We start from the raw sequence: 24,033 nt of genomic DNA on the forward strand, positions 1-24,033 counted from the left end.
TGAATCTATTAGATTATGTTTTAGGTGTGTGTCTCTGGATCTTATGCTTGTACCACGGTGAGTTTGTGGAGAGGGAAGGCTGAATTGTGCCCTGATTTCAAGGGATGCAGGAACAATCAAGAACAAGAAAAGCACACGTCTGTGCAAATATTCTGAGAAAATGATTTTACAGTTGCATTGAGAGCCCTGTGGGCTGTTGCTTTGCATTTCTGTCAGGGTTCCATGCCATATGCATTCCCTCTGCCTACTGTTGTTTTTGGGATGTGGTGGGATGCCAGGGTGTTTGGTCCCTGGGAGACCAGTGCTTGCAGTTTTGCTATTTTGGGAATGCACGAGGATTTTTATTAGGCTTGGGAAGAGTGTGGGGTATTTACCTGGGAGGAGTGTTTTGTGTCCTCTAGGTACAGTCTCGGGGAATCCATGTTAATTGTCTTAAAGATGCAAAATGCAGGATTGTCACTCTGTTCTGCGCCTTGTCCATCTCTATCTCACTTTTATCCTGTTGGTTACCCCCTCATTTTTTTTTCTTTTCTTTTTTTGTCTCCTCCAACTTTAAGGTTCCCCAGAGATTTATGGCTAAATGGGAAGTCAGTGTTGGACAGGCAGAAGACATTCTTCTCGGGGGGCCAGAGGATCAAAAGTGCAGCCAGAACTCCAGCGAGCTGGACAGTGAGAAGGAAGTGCAGTCGGAATACTATGCCAATGGCCCTGGAGCCGAAAAGGACAGGCAGCTGAATGGCTGTTTTAAATCCTTGGCGTTTGACTCGAGACACTCAGCCAGTGAAAAAGGAAAATTGCACATTAAGCCACACGTGAAAAAGAGCTCTGACAGCAGAAAGAGGACTAGAGTAAAAAAGAATAGCATGAGAGGAGAAGCTTCCAAGGGAGAAATCAAAGAAAAAATGCCAGAGAGCATAGTTAAAAACATGATGGTTGGGGACCTACCAGATAAGCATGCATCTCATGAGCTTCGCCGGATTGCGAACAGCCTGACGGCATCCAATAGCACCAGGGAAAACCATTTGCTCTCCTCCTTTGGAGAAAGACATTTCGAAAAGATAACTTTGAAACCAGACTATGAGAATTGTAAAAGCGGTGCTCTGAAGAACACGCTCCAAGGGGATTTGTTTTCCAGTGCATCTTTGGAGAGAGAGAAAAGTTCCCTGGGCATTCTGTGCAGCTCCAAGTTACAAATACACTATTCTGCGTCTGAGGCTGGCATTGAGAAAAAGCAAACAGAGTCAGATTCATCCTCTTCCCTCTCGGATGGTGGGAACAGTGATGTGGATACCATGGACCAAAGTTCAGAGAGAGCCTCTAGCACTCTTGAAGTCAGTGATTCTTCAGATAAGGTGGAGAAGGAATTTCCTATGACGTCAAGTGGAAACATTAAGCTTTCTATGTATTTTTCTCAGAAGAGCAACCGAAGGGCCAGGAAGAAGTCGTACAGAGATCGCAAACCTCTGGGAGGTTCCGTAACCAGCAGACTTGATGCTGAATTTGCACATGGGGAGCTTGAAGGAGGCTCCTCTGATGCTGAGATGTCATTGACAACTCTTGAGCGCTCTTCAGATGTGAGAAATGACAATCTTTCCCTAGCAAACAAACACACTACTCCCCAAAGTGTTTCCAAGGACAACTCCTGGTCTGCTGTTGCAAATCAAACAACCTTAAAACCGAAAAGCATGAAATTGCCCCGGATCAGGAGTATAAAATGCAAACATAAAGAAAAAGGTTCTGGGTTGGAGCCTTCTCTTGCAGAAGAGGAGGGTGGCGTGAAGCGCTGCTCTTCTGATACCAAAGGTTTCTCTGGCCTTCAGAAAGATTCTCTTCTGAGAAGTGGAAAAGTTGATGGTCAGAAACTGTTAAACAACGTGCACGAGAAACCCAGGGATTCTGCTGAAATAGAAACGGCTGTGGTGAAACACGTCTTGTCGGAGCTGAAGGAGCTCTCTTACCGGTCCATGAATGATGACGCTAGTGACTCTGGCACTCCAAAGGCCACAGTACCTTTACTTTTCTCTTCCGCCTCTGGTCACGGTCGTTTGCCTATTGAGCCAAATTACAGATTCAGCACCTTGTTAATGATGTTGAAGGATATTCATGACAGTAAGGCAAAAGAGCAGCAACTGATGACTGGTCAGAACATAGTCCCGTATCGAAATACCAGCACAGCCGATGGTTCTGGAAGCAATTCTGCGAGTGGTCTGACATCCTTGTCTATTGTAGGTCCCCCGTATAAAATAGAAAAAAATGGAGATTGTGTCCAGGAAACGGTCAATGCGAACTCCAGTATAAGCAACTCCTCATTTTCACGCAATCCTCCAGCCAAGTTAACAGGGATTGGTACTAGTAAGAGGGAGCCTGCGAATACTGCTGTTTCTGGGACAAATGGCACAAATTGCGTGTCCAAACGCAACTGTTCAAAATCTAAGCAGTCATCAAAGCTTGGAGATAAGACAGTTTCAAACAGAAAGGACTTAAAACCAGGAGGGCCAAGTAAGTTGTTAAGTCGGTTATCCAGAGATTCAGGAGAACATGCATTCCGCGTTCACGGTTCGGTTACCAGTCCTCTAGGTAATGAAGCAGAAGATACTGGGAGGAAAGAGTCTGTTGATTTAACAGAACATTCAACTGATGAAGACTCTGCTTGTTTATCTGATGACAATTTAGGTCGTATTGGAAGGAGACCTGAAGCTGGTAGAAATACTGAGAGCTGCACTTCTGCTGAAAATGGGGAGAGTCCAGACTTGGATTCAGAGGCAAATAGTGAGAGCTCTCTTGGTGATGAGGCTAATGATATAAATCATGTAGCACCCAAAAAGCGATGGCAGCGTTTTAACCAAAGCAGTGCTAGATCTAATAAGCACATCAGTAGATCTAGGGAACAAGGAAACTTGGCAAGTCCCCTTGGCCTGAATTCTCATGGCTTTTCACTGAAGGGAAATGAGTGCTTGGGACGTAGGCATTCCCCTCATTCAAAGGTGCGTGAGGGAGACCTAACAGGTCAGGACTATGAGAATCATTTAGACTTAGTTGAGAAACGTTTGAATGTATGTGGTAAGCCAAACAACAGTGTGATGGACTCAGAAACAGAGCTTGGCAACTTTGCTCCCCAGTCTGAATTCTCTGCACAAGGTAAGGGAGCTGGACTTGCGCCAGAGTGTGTATTTATGCATTTTATAATTTTTCATTTAAAGCATAAGATGCAGATTTTTGGGCTGTTTGACAACATGGAGGCGTGTATATATCTGTGAGCTGAAGAAAAAGCGTGTTGTTTTTGGGTTCTCTGTCAGCACAGAGAACAAAGAAGCTGGCATGACTTTGGGATTTTGCTTAGCTTTTGGTTAGAAAACTTAGATATTTAACAAATAATTAGTTCCTGCACAGTGAAAGGTAAAATTTTGATCTTTCCAAGCCTAGGATTTTTTTCCTTTAACTTACACCTTCATATTGTCTCCCTCAGTCACATGCTTGGTTTTAGCTGGATAGATAGCTCTAGAAAGTTGTAGGAAATTGATCATAAAAAGATCTCTCTCCTTCCCCCCTTTTCTCACCTCATGCTGTTTGACTTAGACATAGTCTCTTTGACTTGTTCTATAGTATTTCATCAAGACAATGTCTTGTTTGTTTTTATTTTAATGCGAGGTTTATTAGTTGCTAATAATGAGTTGGGGAACTGCACAGATTTCTTCATTCGCAACACTTGTGGGGCTGTCTGAGGGATAAAAATAAAAGGGAGAAGAAAATGGGAAAGTTGCCAGGGAGTCTGGGATGGAGGTGGGTCTGGAATATGGCGCGTGGTAGTGAGGCAGCCTCGTCCAAAGGGAGGTCGCCTCAGAAGAAGGATGCTTCAGGGGTCCACAGGGTCAGACAGCCCTGCCTCTCCCACAGGGGTCTGGGTGAGTTTATTGTGGATAGCTAAGGTTGGAGGGGGGGAAAAGGAAAAGGTTGGCTAGGTCCAGCAGAACCATGTTCAACACATGCCTTCATCAGGCTTCTGCAAAGAATCTGGGGAAGCAAGCATTAATGAAACGCATTAATTTCACTGAAATGGAATTTTTACAAAGATTTTACCAAAATTAAACTGTTTGCAGGTAATAGCGTGAATGATGGGCAGAGTTCTGAACCTCTGGGCACACTGGCACTCGTGTTCCCCGTGTCCCCTTTTTGTTGCACGAGTACTTTGCCATCAGCAAGCGGGTGCTGCACGCCTGTGCAGTGCAAAGACAACATCTGGCCCCATGGTCACAGGACCTGCGAAGGGCAAGTCACAGCAGGCGCAGAAAATGGGCCCATAGGGTGTGATGCACTGGGTAAAAGTCGTGTTTTGAAATCATGGCAAGCTTAATCGCTCGCCGGCTGCTCTGGCTGTGTGTTTTTGAGGACTTAAGTCCTCCCAGAGGGAGCGGAGAGCCGAGCTTTGTTCTGGGATGGGGCTGTGTGGAGAGGCCGGGCCGCAGCCTGCCGAAGCGAGCTCCTGCTTTATGCAAAGGGCACCACTGGATTCTCGTGGCTTCCTGATGGTGTTGCAGTTGAAGCATCCCAGCACCTCGTGAAGCTTGGTGAAGGTGCAAGTCTGCAGAGAGAGCTAGAGAGGAGCTGACACGAGGCGGCCGTGCCGGGAGAACCGGCAGCGGGAGGCAGGCGGGAGCCGCATGGGGCTGGCCTGGGGCAGCGGGCTGGAGAACAGCAGAGGAACAGCGCGTGGGCCTGGGTTTGCTTGCAGAAGTGGCAGATCAGCAGCCGTAGTGTAATCTGGTTCCCCTGCCCTCGGTAGCACACCAGCCTTGAAGCACACCTGGAGTTTGTAAGGAGACACCGGAGCCTCCGTGCGTGAGGAGCTGTCTGGGCTGCTGCGGTGTCCCCAGTGCAGGATGGGCAGGGAGTGAGTGAGTGCTGGAAAAGGTCCGTCAGTGGAAACTGGTCTTCCTTTGTGTTGGAGCAGGCCAGTTATACAGAAAGTAGAGAGAACGGTGCTGGAGGTTAGAACTGCCACTTACAGAAGAGAACGGGCTTCCTCTCTTTGCCAGTGCTTTGAGAAGATGTGACTAATCCTCCTCCGCAGGCAGACATGTAAGGGGCCACAAAAGATTGCATTCACAACTGTGTAATTTCCACTGAGCTCGAACTATACAAGTCCTCATCGTAGCCAAATGGCAACATCCGGCATGTTTCTGCTGCAAAATCTGTAGTGGGGTGTCGAGCAAGTAGGGCAGAAATGAGCGAGTAAGGCAGAAATGACAAGATGATTGGTAGCATTTGTGACTGAGAACATACAAATAATATCTTTTTAAGGTATGTCATTTGCCATTGCCAATCAGATTGCATATAAGATTCTTGTACAGGGTTCACTTTAGGGGGAAAAAAGTGCAGTTCAGCCACCCTTCCTCTGGTACAGTGCTGCGTGCCCTGCTGGGTGGCTTTGAGGCTCTCGGTAGTCACCTGGTGAAGACGCTCAGCCTGGAGCTGGGTATGTGCTGAAATGTAGATCTCACTTAGACACCTGTGCAGAGGGTTAATAGTAGCTGAGAATAGTTGTGTTTGGGGGAAAAAAAAAAGTTCCTTTCTTCTCTTTTGGCCAAGTTTGACACTTCTGTGCTTGTTTAACCACAAAGCCCCAGTGAAGTGTAGCAGTCTCGTCCAACATCCCTGTTCGTGTAAGTGTTGCACTGGAATGCTTTTTTGTGAAACGTGTCTGGACAAAGAAGAAAAACCCACCTTCCACCCGGGAAGAGGAGTAAAGAACAGAATATTTAGTGTTTGTTCATAAACTCCCAGGAGACCACAAATGTTCTTGTGACTAGAACTGCTGTGACGATGATAACTCCGGAAACTAGTGAAGGGGAAAAGTCAAAGGTATTTGAGAAAGTGAGAAGATGACGTAAACTTGCATCAGCTTGCTAGCTTACTGAGTAGAGATGAGTACGCTGGTATCGGAGCTCTTCTCCGGAGCTTGCTGTGAGCTGGGTGTTGTGAGAGTGAGCTGTTAGGTTTGTACCGGGGAAATCCCTACTGCCAGGCTTTTCCCTTGTGACGGTGTTGTGCAAGCGCAAAGAAAAGGGCATCCGAGCCTTGGGCAGCTTGCAGTCTCTGGGGAGGATGGGTTGCTCCCTCGCCATCCTGGTCTCGGTGTAGAACGTATTGTGGGGAGGCAAAGGGAATAAAGAGGCTTGCGGTGGCAGACGGGGAATGCGGGGCTCTTGAAGTCTGTGAGAAGATAGGCTGGGGAGGAGGCGAAGGGAAGGAGTCGGGCTGACACGGCACTAGGCATGCTGGTGACTGAACTGTGTTAGGGAAAGCAGCCTTTTCCTGTGCCCCTGCCCTTAAACCCAAGGGAGTTTGGGTTAACAGGAAAAGTAGAGTGAATCTGAGTTTGTAACAGATGTTAGGTTTCGGTAAGAGTACTGCATGAGGGATAAATGTCGTTTGTTTAAGATGTTGGATGAAATTCCTAGGAGCCTCTCAGTCAGATAGCTAATGTTTAATTTCTTACCTGAAGTGCTTGAAGGCCTTAAAAATCTCACTCGCTATGTCAGGCTTATGGAAATGCGAAGCTCCAAATGATAAGGCAGTATCAAAGAGAAAGAAGTACCGGGGCTCTTCCCACGTGGAGCCTGCAGAAGAGAAAAGGCAGGAGCAGCTATTGCCTGCAGATCATGAGGAGAATTTGTCTTGTGATCTTCTCAGAAACACAGTCTTGAAGCTGCTTTCCTTTTTCTTAGTACATTCAGAGAGGAAACGCCTTAGAAAGCCAAGTAAACGGCTTCTGGAATATGCAGAAGAATATGATCACTTATTTGCACCCAAGAAAAAGTCAAAGAAAGTCCAGGAGCAATTGCAGAAGGTAGGTTAAGGCAAATGTGCTCTTCATGTCTCTTGCTTTTGGGCTCCAGTTCACGTGCTTTTGCTGTGTTCTTGCTTGCTGAACGTCTTTGCTGTCTGCGAGGCTGCGCAGGGCAAATGTTTTCATCAACGTGTTTCGCTACGCTAGGTGAATTCTGTGGCGAGGTCTGAATTTGAAGGAGGTCTTCCTGCACAGTGCAGTCCTGACAGAGACACCCAGCGGGGGCCGAGCCCTTTGATTTCAACTCCATCTTCAACCAAAGACTCCCCTCCCATTCTTGAAGCAGAGTGCTCCTTCTCAGATCTAGGATCCCATTCCACTGATCCCACTCACCAACTTCTAGAAGGACCTTCTGATTTTCCAGAGCTCGTGCTATCTTCCTCAGATGTTTCTGAAGTTTCTGCTTCTCCAGATGCAGAGGAGAGATTCCTGAAATCGGGTAAGTGGGAGGTTGTGTGATTCTGCTCCCGTAAGCGAATGTGTCACAAGTTCATTGGAAATACTGCTTCAGTCCAAGTTAAAAGGTTAGTAACCGCTGATCTGTTTGGTTATTGGTTTATTTATTTTGCTTTGATTCATTCAGAGACCGTTACTGGTGCTGGGAAGGGAGAGGGCAGGTGAAGTGTGTTACGCAGTGAGGTGGCTGATTATCTTCTGCTTTTACTGTTCTGTGTAAAGACGTGACCAGGGTCAAGGCTCTGGTGTTCTGGCTTTGTAAACATGTAGGGAATGCTGTTTCTGTTGGTGTATGTATTTTCCTGTAGTGTTTATTTTGTTTATAGAAACAATAAATGGTGTGTGTGTATACACACATTTAATAAATATATAATAAATATAAATATGTATCATAATAAACCAAGCATGTAGAGAGAGGTGTAGTCACTGAGAGATCAGTTAGCCTGTTATTTCTGGGACCGGGGGGCTGTGGGTGTCAGATGGAAATGGAAAGTTGGCGATGATTAAAGGAGGGAAAACTGGGAATGTGAACCTGAGGTTGGATATGCAGGAGAACAGCACACAGTGGAGCAAACATCCAGCATGCAGGGGTTGCATTTCTCTTCCCACTTGTGGGAAAGCTCATGCCTTGCTGAAGCACCCAGCGCCCAAGCTGTGGGCAGAGGCTTGCCGTGAACGAAGATGTGTTGTCCTCCGTTAGGTGTCTGATGTCTCTGGTATCTGCGCAGAGGTGTGTGTTGTAGGAAGGACATAGTCAAGGCTGATAAAAGAAGCAGATGAACAGGGTAGGGTAGGTAGTAGGCTGTTCCTGTGGAGTGTCTTGCACTCATAGCATCACAATTTCCTGGTCATTTTACATTTCTACTGTTGCCCACATCTAGCAACTTGTTATTCCCAAGGGCCAGCGAAAAGCTTGAGCAAGAAGCCAATGCAGCTTACAGCTACTTTGCTTAAGTCATCTCTTACCAGGTGGTTTTAACTGGGAGCATGTCCTATGGCCTGTTTACTGTACGCAGCAAGAGCACTGGTACGAGTGGTGTGGGAGTGGAAGTGGGAGGAAGCAGGGCTGTATTTGTCAGTGGTAGGATTGGATTCTTCTGGAATCTTCTTCTGGAAAGAAGTCCAAATGGAGGTCCATTTTTATGTAAGATGTACAGGTAATTGGCACTTTTCCACAAGGAGCTTGTGATACAAAAGACGAGATAGATTGGATTGTTTTGAACTGTTGGCTGGTATTTGCTTAATGGTCTTAGTGTGACTGAAGTTAAGAAAATCCCCATTTATCTAACGAGAAGGACTTTATTGCAGGAAACTTTGAGAGCAAACGTCAAAGGAAGCCCACTAAAAAGCTCTTGGAATCCAATGATTTGGACACTGCCTTTATGCCAAAGAAGGAGGAGTGGACTCCCCCAAAGAAGGTATTTTTCCTTCCAGTGCTTTTGAAAGTCTGATAGAAAATGAGCCCAGACACCAGACGCCGCTGAATGAGAGGCACAGTGCAATGGGCTGTGGTTTTTGTTGGCTGGCGCCCAGCAGTGAGGGTCCACCCTTCCCAAAGGTGCTGGTTGCTGTGTTATGATGAAGAAATCTGCTAAATACAGAGGTGTTCCCCACCCCTCCCCGCTTGTAATGAGGACTGGGGAATTTTAGGCTGTAAAGTCTCCGCTCTCCATTGATTTCTATGGAAAAATGAGTCATCTGGATACTGGTTGGGAAGGTGTGAACAGAAATGTTCTGGGCAGAGCTGTTCTGTCACAGGGAATCCCTGTTATGTTACGGTGTAACTCGAGCTTGAACCAAGGCTTTCTCCTTTTCTGTCAGATTTCCTCTGAATAGTATTTCCTTTGTTATACTCCCAACTGAGCAGGCACATGGTAAGTAAGTGCAGAACTTGTAGCCGGATGGAGGTTTGAGTTGTATCACACATGGTATGCAGTGCTTGATGCAGTGAAACAGAAAATAGCAGCATTTTATTTTAAAAATACTCAATATTCAGTAACATCATCTGGAAAAAAAAGATGAGAAAGAGTTATGCCAGGCATTGTACATGCACAAGACCTGTCATTGTTTTTCAGGTGAATTAATAAGTTTTGTTGCTTTTCCTGCTCTCTCTCTCTCTCTCTCTGTGGCACAGTCAGCATGGTTGCAGTAATGCAGAAGCCAGTGTAATTGAGTCTTAGGCTCCATAAAAGTGTGAAACCAGGAGCGTATTCCCAGCAGCTTACGGGGTGTTAGCAGCCTTTTTGGGAGAGCTCAGGAAACAGTGGGGGATACCGGTGAGCATAAGGCTCTTCAGTCTCTGTGCAAGGAGGAATGCCTTTTCTATGTGGGATCTATCAGACACAAACCAAGTGTCGTCTTGTAATGCTGATAATCATTGATGAATTCATGATCTGAAATACGGATTGTTGCAGTCACTTCTAAAAGGCTGAGGAACATGCATCTCTGATTTGCATCTGGTGAATCGTCTCTTGTGTATTTGTAGGGCACTGGCCCTTCGGAGAGCGACAGCTCTGAACTGTACTCACCAGCCCACTTCTCGGACCTGGGAGAAGGTAAGTGAAGACAGGGCAGCAGGGGTAGACTGATGCCATGTGGATCAGTGCCTGTGGCTTTAGAGAGAGCTGTGTTGTAAGGGCTTACGTGTCCTAGGCTCTTAGTACTGCTGAGGCCGTGGCAGAAGAAATAGGTACACCGATTGCTTGTCAAAGGTGTCATTATATCTTTGACTTCCTTAAGGAAAGTGGAGGTGTTGGGTTCGTATTTCCACTGGAAATTTCCACTGGAAAAATATTAAATTTTCATTCTTAGTCTGAATGGTTGAAGGAAACTCATCACCGCAGTTGCTGTACCACTGCACGTTTTGCCTGATGGCATGCTGTGCCCAGGCTCAACAGTGGTGGTCCATGGAGGATTGTGCAGTTGCACTGTGTTCCCTCCCCCATGTGCCTTTATATCAATCACGTTGGTGTTAACATGAGATTTCTGTTTCATGGTGGTGGGAGGAGATAATTATCGGCATTTGAATAGCAACGTTAGCTTTGTGTTGGTAGCACTTCCTTTTTGGCTGGGGGGCTGTCTCAGGAAAAGTCAGGAAGGATAATCCTCAGCTCAGCAAAAGAATTCATACTGAAATCAGGGTGTCAGGGTTGTCCAGGTCCTCTGATGGCTGCAGGACAAAGGGCAGACTGCCTTGGAGGCAGGCTTGCATCGCCCCAGGCCATGTGCCTTCCAAAACAATGGGAACCAGTCTGAAGCAGTCAAGAGTGTAGAAGCTGATGATGGGCCTGTTGTAAGCAAGCAGATTGTGATTTTTGCATTTTTCTTGAATGGTCTTTGTCACATCTCAGCTCCTGAAAAGCTCTTGGAGAAGCAACGGAAGCGGAAGAGACAGCGCCATCCCTCTGTTGCAATGCATTCCAAGAAGGAGAAAAACGGGGAAGGGCTGGGGGAGACCCCACATTCTGAGGTACTCTTGGGTTTTCCTACACGCTCTTATCCCTGTAATCTCTCTGCTACATCTCAGGGTGCTGTGCAAAGCCTAGGCCAAGTAGTCTTTGGCTGGCTGTATGAGATCGGTGTCAGATGGGACTTTATCCCCCTGATGTAGTTGCATGAGCTGGGGTTGAAGCTGAAGGTATCACCTTGATTTAGTAACTATTTTGTGATGGCTGCTTAACTCGGGCTCAATTTTTAAGCCGCTACTCAGCTAATTCTGCAGGAGAGAGTCTGTTCTGATCTGACAGAACCAGGGTTTGTCCGGCATCTTGCTTTGCACCTCAGAAGGCCTAATTGCTGTAAAAGGTCTTGTCTTCTGGTGGTGGGTATCTTGCCCTTTTACACACCAGTATGAAATGTAAGCACTAGATTGTGGACTTCAACCCCTTCTTGCACTTGCCCTGCTTGCCAGGGTGAGCTAAGAGCCGCATCGGAGGGGATGGGGGTGGGGGGGACTGTCTGTGTCTGCTCGCAGGAGCCTCTGATTACATTCTGCCATCCAGCAGAAAGGGATAATTGGGGCGACTCCCTTCTACTGCATCCTAGCAGAGCTGGCATACAAATATCTCTGACAAGCACGTTTTGCCTTTTAGGAGTGAGCCAGGTATCACCAAGTGTAGGGGAAGCAAGACTTTTCCTGGGAGAGGCGGGACACCTCTGGGCCTCTCTCAGCATCGCCTCTCACTTCCAGTGGCCCAGGTTCAGCAGCAGGCTGTTCTGTCAGGATAGTCAGTATGTATTTCAGGAGCCAATTATAGACATATATTGTTATATTTGTTGTTGTTACACAGCTTCCAGCAGAGCACAAACGTCACACCAGTTGTCTGAGCAGTGCCAGCTACCCTGCTGTCTGCTGCTACTGCTGTTTGAAAAGCATTTCTGACGGGGGTGATAAAGTTTGGGGTAATACCTCAGGGCCCTGCAAGCCTTCCCGTGCTGCTTAAAGAGCACTGGTCACTTGTTTCTGAAGTGTGCTCACCTGGAATCATGTTTCAAAGAAGCCTGTACAAATATCTTTGCCAATGCTGGGGGGTAGTTAACACTCTGCTGTTAGGCACCCTGTAAGAGGCCGGCTCAGTTCAGAGCCAGCGAATTCTCTGCACACCTTTTGTAGCGAAGAAGTGAGGGGGCAGTTCAGAGCAGCAGGGTAGCTAGGCCACGGCTCTGAATGCCGCGCTCACCGCTCACTGCAGAGGAAGTCCAGGGAGTCTTAACTGCCTCCAGCCTTAGACATCTGTGTTGGGTACCTGAAGTCATGTACTATCAATAGTCGGCACCTTTTACCAGCATCCATTTTCATGATTGTGTCTCTCAAGCCAGTGCGGTGAGTGTTCACCCCTTGGCTTAGGTGAGTGCATGGGGTGAGTATTGGGGTGCCGTGATGCAATTACACTTTCACTTGGAATTCAGGCCACACCGGTCCCTAAGTGACTGTCCACACACCTGGCAAGGAACCTTACTTTCTCCTGAATGGTGCTAGAAGAAATACCTGTTCTGATGGTGCAGCACAGTGAAGCCTTGGATCCAGCTGCTTTCAGAGGGCAGAGGAAAGTCTGTCTGCCTGGGCTGAACTGGGCAGTTTTCTCTGTCCTTGCCTGTCTGTGGAGTCAGGAATGCAAGTTGGCAACATCAGGGCAGCAAGAGACCAAGAGAACAGGATGGAAAATACTGTTGAAGTGGTGGTCAAGGTTGTGTGTCAAGGTCAGGCTGTGCCAAAGAACAGGCCAGGCTTTTAAGGATGTACCAGATACAACAGCAGAAATAGCTCTGGAAGAAGACCCAAGATGAGACCTGCCCTCTATAGGAGGTATGTAGCTTCACAGTGCTCACGTTGGGTAGGGGAAAGAGTGGGAGCAGTGTGAGAGGTTCTTCTGAGTGATAGATGGCGATCTTCCTTCTCCCTGTTCGCAGAGCACAAGTACCTGGCCGTGCCCATCCTGTTCAGTTCTGACATCCCATTCCTTGTGTGTTTCTGGGAGGACTGATTAAAAAATAAGGCCAAGGTCCCTGATATGTTAAATGTACAGATTGGCCAGGTATTTGTGGAACTAAATAGGATAGCTTGAGGCTGAAAAGATTCGGGCTATAGCATGCTCTGCTACATTGGGCAGTCTGGGGCCAGTTGTTAAAGATTCTTGCTAATAGCAAATATTTTCAGCTCTGGGGGTTGCTGGTTCATGTTATGTAACTCGAGGTACCTTTTAGTCTGTCACTCCATTGACACGTGAAACATGGCCTGGGTTCGTAACAAGCAGTCCTAGCAACCATGGTGGAAAGCAGCCAGAAGGATGAACCAGTTCTAAATCCCTCGTACCTCTGGCTGTGGCAAATCTGAATGTCTCCCCTGCCTCCTTCCAAAACCCCCTTGAAGCTAGTGGGAAGCTAGTGTCATTAACCGCAGAAGGGATGGTGGTCGTTAGCCAGTTTCCTGCCCCTCTGGAAGGGTCCTCAGTGACCACAAGAGGGACCAAGCTTACTTAGTCTCTGCAACCCTGACCCCAGCACAAACAGAAGCTGTAGCTGAAGTTGTTTGCCCACACCAGTAGCTGATTAACCCTGCTCTTGTTCTTCCTTACAGTGACCCCTGCAACCCTGAGGTCACTGCTGAGCTGAGCAGAAGAGAGAGCACCTATGTAGGAATAGGAGGACCTGAGCTGTAACCAGTCCCTGGGATGCTGGTCGCTGGTGCTGCTCCTGGAGCATTCCAGGAGCCAAATCGAGTGTTTGAGCCAGAGGGCTGCCTTGTGGCAGACTGCGCCCTTCCTAGCAGAAGTACCTAGCAGGAGCAGAAGTATCTAGGTAGCACTTCAGATGCCATTGTGTGTAGAGGCAAAGGCAGCTGTCGTGTTGTTAACAAGTGGTTTTACCAGAGCAGTAGACCTTTTCCTTACCCTTCCATCTTCCAGGGTTAGGATGGCAGCAAATGACATGCTCCTTCTCAGAATTCCTGCAGGCTGCATCATTGCCAGCCTTCCGGCATGTATGTAAGGATAGTTTGTAAGGTTGTATGCTGGACGTGTGATTGGCAGTAGTTTGTAGCTGAGAGTTTTCTTTTTCGTGCTCAATAAAGCAAACTTACACCACTCATATTTGTATTGTGTGCTTTAATATGCTGTCAGTGCATCATTGGTCCACGTGGTTTTAAAAGGTTCCCAAGTGAAAACGTGCCGATGTGTTCAAGGACTGAAAAATCAAGCAAAGGAAGCATCATTACCTGACAAGAATACCAGCTCCATGTTCTTCCAGCTTAAAGATGTAAAGCTTTCCCAACGTTTGTTTTGCTCAGACTAATAACACGTTCAGAGTGTTCAGTTGAGCTTACGAGCTTTAGTGGCACCACAGCTCAGATGAGTTATGGTATTCTCATGTACAGAAAGTGGTGCAAAGCTCCCTCTCGTCATCCTTAGTTGTCCACCTGGCACTGAGCAGGCTCCGGGGTATGGGTGGTGGTTGCTGCTCTTGCTAGGAGTTGGAATTCCTAACAAGGTCTTTGAAGTGCGCAGCTTTTTTCCAGACATGCAGTATGCATGGCTTTCTGACCCAAGGAGGATCTTGGATCAAAAAGCCGCTGTAGCTATGCACCGAGATCACTCAGCTATCTGCAGTGAGCTGGGATTTAAAACCAAACAAAAATAAATTTCAGTCTTTTATTTGCATTTCTAGTAGAAGCAGACATCAACATGCAGGATGCTTCTCTGGCATTGGTGGGCACGATTTTCAGACTATGCAAGCCTGCCTGATGTGTTCCTATGAATACTGTTCTTCCTCAGTTGTGACTTTCTTTCCTCAAAGAGGGTTATGCACAGAAAAATAGTTGCGTTCATTGTGTATTTTAAATGATCTAACAAACTAAAGAGCTCTTCCTTTCCTTCCTTGTAAGTCTTTTGGTGGAACTATATGGGGGGCGTTCTCTCCAGGGTGGGTAGCACTGACTGCCAAACTTGTATGTGCTCGATGGCTGAATTTGTAGTGTGCAAGACAGGACAGAATACACAGCCCTAATTTTGAATTTCTTTTTAAAGGGGGAGACATCAGGTCATGGGACTGCTACAAGCCCTAAAGAGGGAAATGAAGAGGGGTCTGAGAATGACCATGGAGTGCCTTCATCCAAAAAGATACAGGGGGAGCGTGGAGGAGGAGCAGCTCTCAAGGAGAATGTGTGCCAGGTAGTGTCCTTGAGGAGACCTCTTTGAAACTTCAGTACTCCCAAAGATTTTCCGTGTGAGTGCTGACATGCTCTTGTGCCCCCAGCTAGGTCCAGGTGGCCTCAAGGTGCACGTTATTGAAATAACCAGCTTTTTGTGCTCTTTGAGGGGCTGTGTGGCTCTGAGGGCTTTGACAGCCCTTTAACCAGTAGTGTTCTGAATCGAGCCTTTCCTGTGCCATTGTCTCATCCTGCTGAAGTTTAGGGATGTTAGGGAGATGTGACCAACGTACATTTCATTTTAGCTGATGCTTTTAGTAGGGACAGGACAGCAAATGGCAGTGGTGATGCACAAACCACCTGAACTTAACCGATACACTGAAAATTAACCTTTTTCTCTGTGGGAATCTCTGCTGGCAGCTGCGCTCAGCATGCAGAGCAGTGCTGTCCAGGATGAGTTGGGGAAGGGGTTGCTCAGAGCTCACGATGTGCTTCCTTCCCACCCCACAGATCTGCGAGAAGCCAGGGGAATTGCTGCTGTGTGAGGCGCAGTGCTGTGGTGCTTTCCACCTGCAGTGCCTTGGGCTCTCTGAGATGCCAACGGGCAAATTCATCTGCAACGAGTGTTCCACAGGTACAGCAGCTTTCCTGAGCACAGAAGGGCAGAGTGTTTCCTGCCTACTTACCTGGTATTTCCTTCGCTGAAGTGTTACGCCAGCAGTAGGGCCGCTAACTGGCTGTCAGTCCTTTGGTGATTGGTTTGATGATCCTTTTCTAATTAACTAATCTTACCGTTGATTCAGGCACATGGGGTGGGGATGAAAAAGTGAAATTCTTATCTGGGATTAGGGTGGAGAGGGGTGGTAGGGTGGATGGGTCTAGAGCAGGCTGAGTATGGCTCTTGGTTTTTGTTTTTCTTACTTTTTTTTCCCCAGCCTGCAATCACAACTATGGTTTTTGTTTTTTTTTTCATTTGGACATACCTTGCAGCTGTAGGCGAAACCAGCCTGCTGCAGAGACTTGTGCTCTGCGATGTGTACAGCAGCAGGCTGGGAAGTCATACCGTGCTGCCACGCAGCCTGGCAGAAGTGACAGGTTTTCATTTAGCCTTTCTGTATGACTGGTGTTCTGTCTGCTGCTCTTTCTCCAGGAGTCCATACCTGCTTTGTGTGCAAGAGCTGTGGGGAAGACGTGAAACGGTGCTTGCTGCCGCTCTGTGGGAAGTATTACCATGAAGAATGCATACAGAAATACCCGCCCACAGTCATGCAGAACAAGGGTTTCCGATGCTCTCTGCACATATGCATGACTTGTCATGCTGCTAACCCAGCAAACATCTCTGCGTCTAAAGGTACTGAAATCTTCCGCTGTGGTCCCAGGGAGGCAGTTAGAAGCCTTCTCTTTGTTGACCTGGTCCACTAGTTCTTGATGCTGTTTTCCTGTCCTCGCCACAGTGCTCGCTGTAGCGTTTGCTTCTCTCGGGGGAGCTGAAGGGGTGGTGTCCATGTGTAAGGTCGCTGCTCATCAGCACTCCTGATGGCCAGGCACAGCAACTGAAATGTTCATTTCTGTCCAGACGTGTGGATGCCTGCACGTCTGGCAATGTCCCATTCTTCTCTGGTTTTTTGAAGCCTCTGGAGCCGTGTGGACACTCTTGTGTTTCTTCTTTGTACTTCTCACTATGCCAGTGCTGCAGACAGTGCGTCCTTAGCAGTGGCTATCAAGGCAATGGCATTAGGGAGCAGCGTAGTAAAAATTGTGATACTGTTTTTTCTTTTTTTTTTCTCTTAAATGCAAACTCTGATTTTTGTAGTGACACTACTCACTTAAGCTTCTCAGGCAAATATTTGAGCTGTTTGCTCCAATACCTTGACCTTTATCTTACATGATTAAACTTCAAACTTTCATTCGAGTGCCTTGTATGTTTGCTTCTAAAACTGCCTTTCTTCAAATCTTTGGTATCTTAAGATGAGTGGCAATAATACCAGCCGTATTTTTATCCTCAGGCTCTGTGTTAGTCTTCTTTTCTTCCGCATGTCAGTACTTAGTACGGAAGAAGCTATTAGGGCATTAAAGCCCATAGCTCATGGCTTCCCCTCTGAATATTTGCCTTGTGCCCCTCTGGCTGTTGCTTTCCAGTGGTCAGATTTACCCCTTTCTTTCCACCTCTTCTCCCTGTTAAGTCTCCTGTGAGGAACTTAAAGACACTGAGAAATCTTGGATGAATTAGGCCTGCAGGCAATTTTAAGTTCTCTATTTGGGACTTTCAGAGTAAAATCTGATAAAATGGAAAGGCAAGTGTTGATGTTTCAGAAGCTATGGGGATTGGTTTCATTACGTTCAGTTAAGTACTTGGAACACCCGCTCTGTAATTAGTGTCTGAGCTGATTTACTAATTATTTGTGTATGATAGGAAGCAGTCCTAGTCTGTGAACTCTTGAACTGTTCCTGCGTATCATGCAGGAGGCTTTTCACCTCTAAATAATACGATTTTCTATTGTATTATATACAAATACAGGTCTATTTTTATACATATTTCATTTTATTGATTTGATGTTCTGTAGAAATTAAAAGTCAATTTCCATTTCCTAAAATCACCTATGGTTTTGAGCTCAAATGTCAATAGAGAGTAGTTTGGGGAGGAAATAAAAATTCAGTTTCCTTTAGAGATTCACCATGTTTCTGATACGTTCTGATGGCAGGCCGCTTGATGCGCTGCGTGCGGTGCCCAGTAGCATACCACTCCAATGACTTCTGCCTCGCTGCTGGCTCCGTGGTCCTCGCCTCCAACAGCATCATCTGCCCCAACCACTTCACTGCACGGAGGGGCTGCCGCAACCATGAGCACGTCAACGTCAGCTGGTGCTTTGTCTGCTCGGAAGGTGAGACGGTGTCCACTGGGTCCCCTGTTGTCGAGTGATGCCCTGACATAAATGAGAAAAGAGCAACAGAAGTGCTGTGGGAGGAGATCATTACAGCAGGCAGAAGCTTTGCCTGTGCAGAGGGTGCTGGTGAGAACTGCAGAACTGCATAGAGCAGGTTGCCTTCCTATACATCTCCGTTTAAGTCCAAATTCAGGCTAGGACTTTTTCTGGATCCTTAGAAGGGTTCTTTGTGCAGCAGAGGTAGGGCGTGAGCTGTTGAAAAGGGTTTGCAGAAGAGCATTGTGCCCTTCTCCCAGCAGTTTCTGTCTAGTATTGCGTAGTCCAGGGCTTCTGCACAGTGACTTCAACAAATTCCTCCTCCTTTTCTTCGCAGGGGGCAGCCTTTTATGCTGCGAGTCGTGCCCGGCTGCGTTTCACCGTGAGTGTCTAAACATTGAGATGCCAGAGGGAAGCTGGTATTGTAACGATTGCAAGGCAGGCAAAAAGCCACACTACAAGGAAGTAGTCTGGGTGAAAGTTGGGCGCTACAGGTAGGTGAAGGTAGCACAGACTTGTCCCTATCCCCTCTTCATGCAGTGATGATGGTGTTTGAGGTGAGAAGCTGCTTGGCTCTGCAGGGTACAGTGCAGCAGCCTCTGACTTTTTGCACGCACGCAGCAGCTGAAGTGCATGCCTTCCTTCTCCAGTAGCCTCTTCTCCCCCAAGCCTTGCTGGTAGCCCTCAATTTTTTTCCCCCCATGTCTCTATGAAGTAACATGCTTCTGAGGCCATGGGGGAAGTGAGGAAGTCAGAGGTTTCAGATGCCTTTCCCTCTGTTGTAGGTGGTGGCCAGCTGAGATTTGCCATCCCAGGACAATTCCTGTCAACATCCAGAAAATGAAACACGACATCGGCGAGTTCCCTGTGCTGTTCTTCGGCTCCAAGGACTACCTGTGGACCCACCAGGCTCGTGTGTTCCCGTACATGGAAGGCGACGTCAGCAGCAAAGACAAGATGGGGAAGGGTGTGGATGGCATATACAAGAAAGGTAATTTGTCTTTATGCGGGGAGGTCTGTGTTCTGTTTCTCTTCGTTCCTGTTTGGAGAAGTGATCTTCTTGTAACAAAGAAAAATACTATTTTAGAGCTAAAGCTGAATTAAATTTGCAGAATGAAGTGTTGCTTATCTATCATCGTGCACACCTAGAATTTTCGTGGGTCTCAGCTCACAGAGAGGGCCAAGGGTGTGTAGATCTTGAGTGTTTCTCTAGCTCTGATGTAGCTCCTCTTTCTGACCAAGCTGCTGCTCTGTCAGCTTCCCTGTGTCTAGTATAGTCGCTGTCTGTGTATAAAAGTGCATTTGAGAGTTAGGAATTGAAGCTGCCTGACAGCTCTTCCCCAAAACACTCAAAGCTAGCTGGCAGCTTGGATGCTTCTTCACCCCCAGGCACTGTAACTCCTGTGACTGCCCTACTGCATTGTCCTGTTCTCCCTGTGACCCTCTGCCTCTAAAAGTGTTCTGCCAGGGAGCGTTGCCTGGGGAGCTGTGTGTGCTGGGTGGATACTGGCAGCCCGCATCTGTGTGAGCAGGGGGACTTCCTCATAACACACACTGTTATTTCACATAGCTCTTCACGAAGCTGCGGTAAGATTCGAAGAACTGAAGGCACAGAAAGAACTGAGACAGCTTCAGGAAGACAAAAAGAATGACAAGAAACCTCCTCCCTACAAACACATCAAGGTGAGGGCAAGTGAGGGGGGGCAGGTGCAGAAGAGAAGTCCTGAGCTGTCGGTACAGGTGATTTCCAGGTATACAGAAACATTTCTACTGTTTGGGCATCTGGCTACATTTGAAGGTTACTTTGGTCCCTTTGGCATCTTCAGTCATCCTCCACAGAAACAATTCATGTATCTGCAGAGCTGTGTGGAAGCTGGACATCAGTGACAGAGGTACTCTGCTTTGCTGGAAGAGATCTGGCCCTCTCTGCTGTTCTGTGGCAGTTGTGTGGTGTGAGAGGAGTGTCCCTTCCTCGGGGACTTAGGGAGAGTGCTGGTATCATCCATTGCGCTCAAATTCTGCGTGGTACTGGTGGCAAGGCGGGCCTCCAAGGTGGTTTGGGACAGGAGATGGTCAGGGTACAGTGGAGCAGAAGGGAGGGTGGTAACCCACAGTGGAGTGTGACGGTATCTTTGTTGCATCTCTGCTATTGTGGGGTGGTTTCTTTGGTGGTGGTTTTGGTTCTTTTTGTTTTTCCTTTATCAGTTAAACGGAAACACTAGAACAGATATATGTGCTGGAACACCATCCTTTTTGCTGAGTTTTGGGGACAGCCAGGTTTAGGGCTGATTTTTGACATAGAAGTGGAGCACCGTTTTTTTCAAGGAATTCCTACAGGATGGAGGTGATTTGAGAGGAGAGCTAGGGCCAGGCAGGTATATGTGAGTGGGGCGTGGGCCAGAGTGATCCGAAACCTAGTGACTCAGGGACTGTGTTCCTCTTTTTCATTGCTTCCTTCTGCTACTTCCCCTTTTTATGTGGCAAACTATGAAAGCTTAATTGATTGCTGACACTTTTTGTTTATAGCTAGACTTTTGAGGCAGGCAGGTATATACTGTGTGAGTACTGTACGGTGTAAAGAACACAGCTGAATGCTGTGACAGCAGCATGGGCCAGGCAACTCCAGCAGAGGAAATCAGTTTCTCATTCTAGGTATTTTTAAGCCTGTCTCTGGCTGCAAGACAAAGGAATTTTGGAAATAGTCTTGGGCCTTTGAAAAACACTGCTAATGTTAATAATAATGGTTACAGTCACTAGCCGTGGTAGATCTTTGGAGGTCTAAGTGCAAGCTGTTTGTTTCTGTGAAAGCAAAGGAAACACTTTGCCCGAGAATTCCATGAACTGGCCAAAGCATGAGGATGGAACGGACAAATCTGGCTGTGTCTGCTCCTTTGCTTGACCTTCTAATGAGATCAGCACCTCAAGGTCTATCCCAAGGAGTGCCAGTGTGAGAGACTGCTGCAAAATACATTTGGGATCCTTCATCACATCAGGATTAGGATTGTGGCTAGTCCAAGAATTTTGCCCTGTTTTGGAGCTGATTTCATACCAACAGTGCCTTGGTGATTAGGGCCATACCTGCTGGGTGTGTGTGCATGCTGAGGGGCTGATCTTGCTCAGACACCGTTGTAGTTTAGAGCAGCAAAGTGTCCAGCAGAGGGGAGACAGAAGAATACCAGTCCTAATCTTGTGGCTCATTATTGAAGTCATGAGCTAGCAGTTCAAGTAAGAGATGGGAAGCAGCAGAGAACGCAAAAGCGACACGGTGAGAGATGGGAGGCAGTACTAGGAGAAAGAGAGTGGAGGAGGAGGAAGAGAGTGGAGGAGGAGGAGGGGGGACACTGTTAAGAGATTAATCAGGGGGTTCTGCAAGGTTTGCTTTTAAAATTAGAGGGTAAGAGCTTGGCCTGCCTGTGGTAGGCTGCCAGTGCAGAAACTGCTGTGCGAGTGGGACTTGAGAAGGTGTGGGAGGGGGAGGGCCGGAAGAGTTTTGCTAAACAATCTCCATGTTCTGGGAGAGGAAAGGGACCTAATGGTGTGGCTCGCCTGGGCAAAGAACAGCAAGGAGCTTTTCTTCAGTGTGTCTCCAAAGTCCTGACTCTCTGTTGCCTGCCTTTCAGCGTTCGCTGCCTTTAACCAAAACCAAAGGACCCTGCTCGTGCCAAAGACAAGCCAGTCGCTTCTCCACCTGGTGCTGCGCTCTGCTTCCTTCAGGAGCGGTTTTTAGAGAGCTCCTTGGCTTAACTCTGAGCTCCTGTTTGGGCCTTCCAACCCCAACCCTTGTCTGTTTTTTCTTTGATTTACATCTGCAGGAAAGTTGGGTAGGGAGCTCTAACTGCTTGTGGCCTGGTGCGTAGGTAGAGCCTCTGTACTCTGTCACGGGCATGCCAGCCTGGTTCTCCTAGTGACAGCTGAGAGCACAGAACAGCTTGAAGGTAACAGATTCAAAAAAACAGGGCTATAAGAACAAAATACAGAGAAGGACCTGACACTCAGAGACTGGAGAAGGTGCAGCTACACTCAGAAAGTGTTCAGTGTCGGTCACTGGTATATTGTGTACCCAGCTAGAGCGCTGGGCCATCTGGGCTGGATTTGGTCACAGCGGTGTTGGGAGGGGGACACCTTGCAGCCTCTCCCCACTGTGGGGATGCAGAACACACACAGTACCAGCTGGTGCTAATGGGGGGTCTACATCCTCCTTAGCTCTTCCCTCTAAACGTTCACTTCCTGAAGTATTGTGCACAGAAAAAAAAACCATACACGCCTGTGTGTGTGTCCTTCTACCCCTTGTAACTTGCACTGCAGCCTGTCGGCTCATGGGCAAAGGTTGAGCACAGAAGCGTGTGTCGTGATGACCTGTTCTTGATTAGCTAACATCCTCCGTGTGCATTCAAGGTGAACCGGCCGGTGGGTAAGGTGCAGATCTTCACTGCAGACCTGTCCGAGATACCACGGTGCAACTGTAAACCAACAGACGAAAACCCCTGCGGCCTGGACTCTGAATGCATCAATCGCATGCTGCTCTACGAGTGCCACCCCCTGGTCTGCCCCGCAGGGGAGCGTTGTCAGAACCAGTGCTTCTCCAAGCGGCAGTATCCCGAGGTACAAATTTTCCGCACGCTGGCACGAGGCTGGGGCTTGCAAGCCAAAACAGACATCAGAAAGGTACGTGCTCTGCTTCTGCATGCAGCTTTCTCTTGCCACTTCTCTCTTGCTCGGTGTCAGTTTTAATAGATTTGAAAAATTGTCTTCTGTAATTTGAAAGACTTCGTTGCTATAAAATGCTGTTCAGGAAAGAAATGGATTAATTTTTTACTGTCCTACAAGCATCTTTTGGCTCAGCTAACTAAGAAAATGTTTTATGTTAATTTCCCACAGGATAAGAAAGATGATTGCATAATCTGTCTGTAAGGATGGTAGACATTATGAATGTACCAGAATACTGACGTAAAAGACTACTCAGGATTTTCAGATGGGGAACAGTGATTACACCCATGCCCCCAGTTCTTGAATAGCGAGGCTCTTCTGGTATAAGAACCTTGTATCACAAACTGAGACCGAGTCTTGGCTCTTTCAGAAGAGTAATGTCTTAGAGATGGCTATAATTATTGTGGAAAGTAGTATCTGCAGGCAGCTAAAATACTTGTATGCATATTTTAAATCCCGAGAGTAATTATTCTGCGTACACACATCTATACTGAATGAAGAAGGAAGAGTTTTCCAGCAAAGAGAACCCCAAAGCTAAGAAACAGTGAAGTGACACAGAGGGCCATAGACAGCATAGTAGGAGAAGAATGTCTGAAAAAGGAGTAGAAGAGGGCAGTCAGGGAAGGCTTTGATATCTGTGGGAAAAATGCAAGTCTGTCCTGTTTAGGCTTTGCTGCCTGCTGTGATATAGGTTAGAGGGTCTCTTTGCCATTTCATGCACCTTATGTTTCACTTCTAACAGACGGTCTGGAAACAGCAAAACTCAATTATTTAATGGAGGCACCTGTTGGCCCCAGTGGAGCAGAGCTGTGGTTCCCTGTAATGGTCTCTGTAGTACTGACTGCAGGTGAACACCACAGATTTACTGCAGGAGCAGGTGCCCCTGGTGTATCGTGCTCAGTGTGGTAGGTCCCCAAAAGGATGTTGTTCCAGCTGGAATGCAGTTATGCAGTGCCTTGAGCTTTGCAGAGAAAAACTACATGTGTGGTTTAGTTCATGTTGTCCCTGAGTGTTAGTTCTGTCTTTAGCACAGAGAATAATCTGATGGCCATTGTTGCTTTATTTAATTTATTTCAAGTTACTTGTTTCTGTGTGTAAAATGGATTTGTAATTCAGGGCTCTTATTGAAATTATAGGTCAAACCGACTGCAAAGCACAGAGGAAGATTATGAAAAAATTTCCACAAAGGAAACAGGAACTAATTTTTAGCACAAAGGTGGATGTCCCTCCATCTCGGAGGGAATTTGTCATATCTTATCAGTCTGTTTTCTCTGTGGCAGGGTGAGTTTGTTAACGAGTATGTTGGGGAGCTAATTGATGAAGAGGAGTGCCGAGCCCGAATCCGCTATGCTCAGGAGCATGACATCACCAATTTCTACATGTTGACACTGGATAAGGTATGTGGAAGGAACTTCTCTTGCCAGAAGCCTAGCCAGAAGTAAAATTATTTCAAGGTAGGC

General features: G+C 47.2%; 1 protein-coding gene across 6 annotated transcripts in view; it reads left to right on the plus strand.

Annotated features, from left to right (window-relative positions):
• NSD1 (nuclear receptor binding SET domain protein 1) overlaps window positions 1-24,033 on the plus strand; it is a 63,020-nt gene that overhangs the window by 21,818 nt on the left and 17,169 nt on the right. For 5 of the 6 annotated variants that reach the window (XM_080555152.1, XM_080555154.1, XM_080555151.1 and 2 more), the window contains 15 exons: window positions 558-3,138; window positions 6,726-6,847; window positions 6,995-7,286; window positions 8,612-8,721; window positions 9,789-9,858; window positions 10,654-10,772; window positions 14,824-14,967; window positions 15,456-15,579; window positions 16,096-16,296; window positions 17,648-17,827; window positions 18,204-18,360; window positions 18,652-18,857; window positions 19,437-19,549; window positions 22,262-22,531; window positions 23,854-23,970. In XM_080555152.1, coding sequence (XP_080411278.1) covers window positions 558-3,138; window positions 6,726-6,847; window positions 6,995-7,286; window positions 8,612-8,721; window positions 9,789-9,858; window positions 10,654-10,772; window positions 14,824-14,967; window positions 15,456-15,579; window positions 16,096-16,296; window positions 17,648-17,827; window positions 18,204-18,360; window positions 18,652-18,857; window positions 19,437-19,549; window positions 22,262-22,531; window positions 23,854-23,970 — 4,806 coding nt within the window. The remainder of the gene's footprint in view (window positions 1-557; window positions 3,139-6,725; window positions 6,848-6,994; window positions 7,287-8,611; window positions 8,722-9,788; window positions 9,859-10,653; window positions 10,773-14,823; window positions 14,968-15,455; window positions 15,580-16,095; window positions 16,297-17,647; window positions 17,828-18,203; window positions 18,361-18,651; window positions 18,858-19,436; window positions 19,550-22,261; window positions 22,532-23,853; window positions 23,971-24,033) is intronic. The other variant, XM_080555155.1, reaches the window with a different exon arrangement.

The sequence above is a fragment of the Anser brachyrhynchus genome, assembly GCF_964034855.1.
Source record: "Anser brachyrhynchus genome assembly, chromosome: 14".
Lineage (NCBI taxonomy): Eukaryota > Metazoa > Chordata > Aves > Anseriformes > Anatidae > Anser > Anser brachyrhynchus.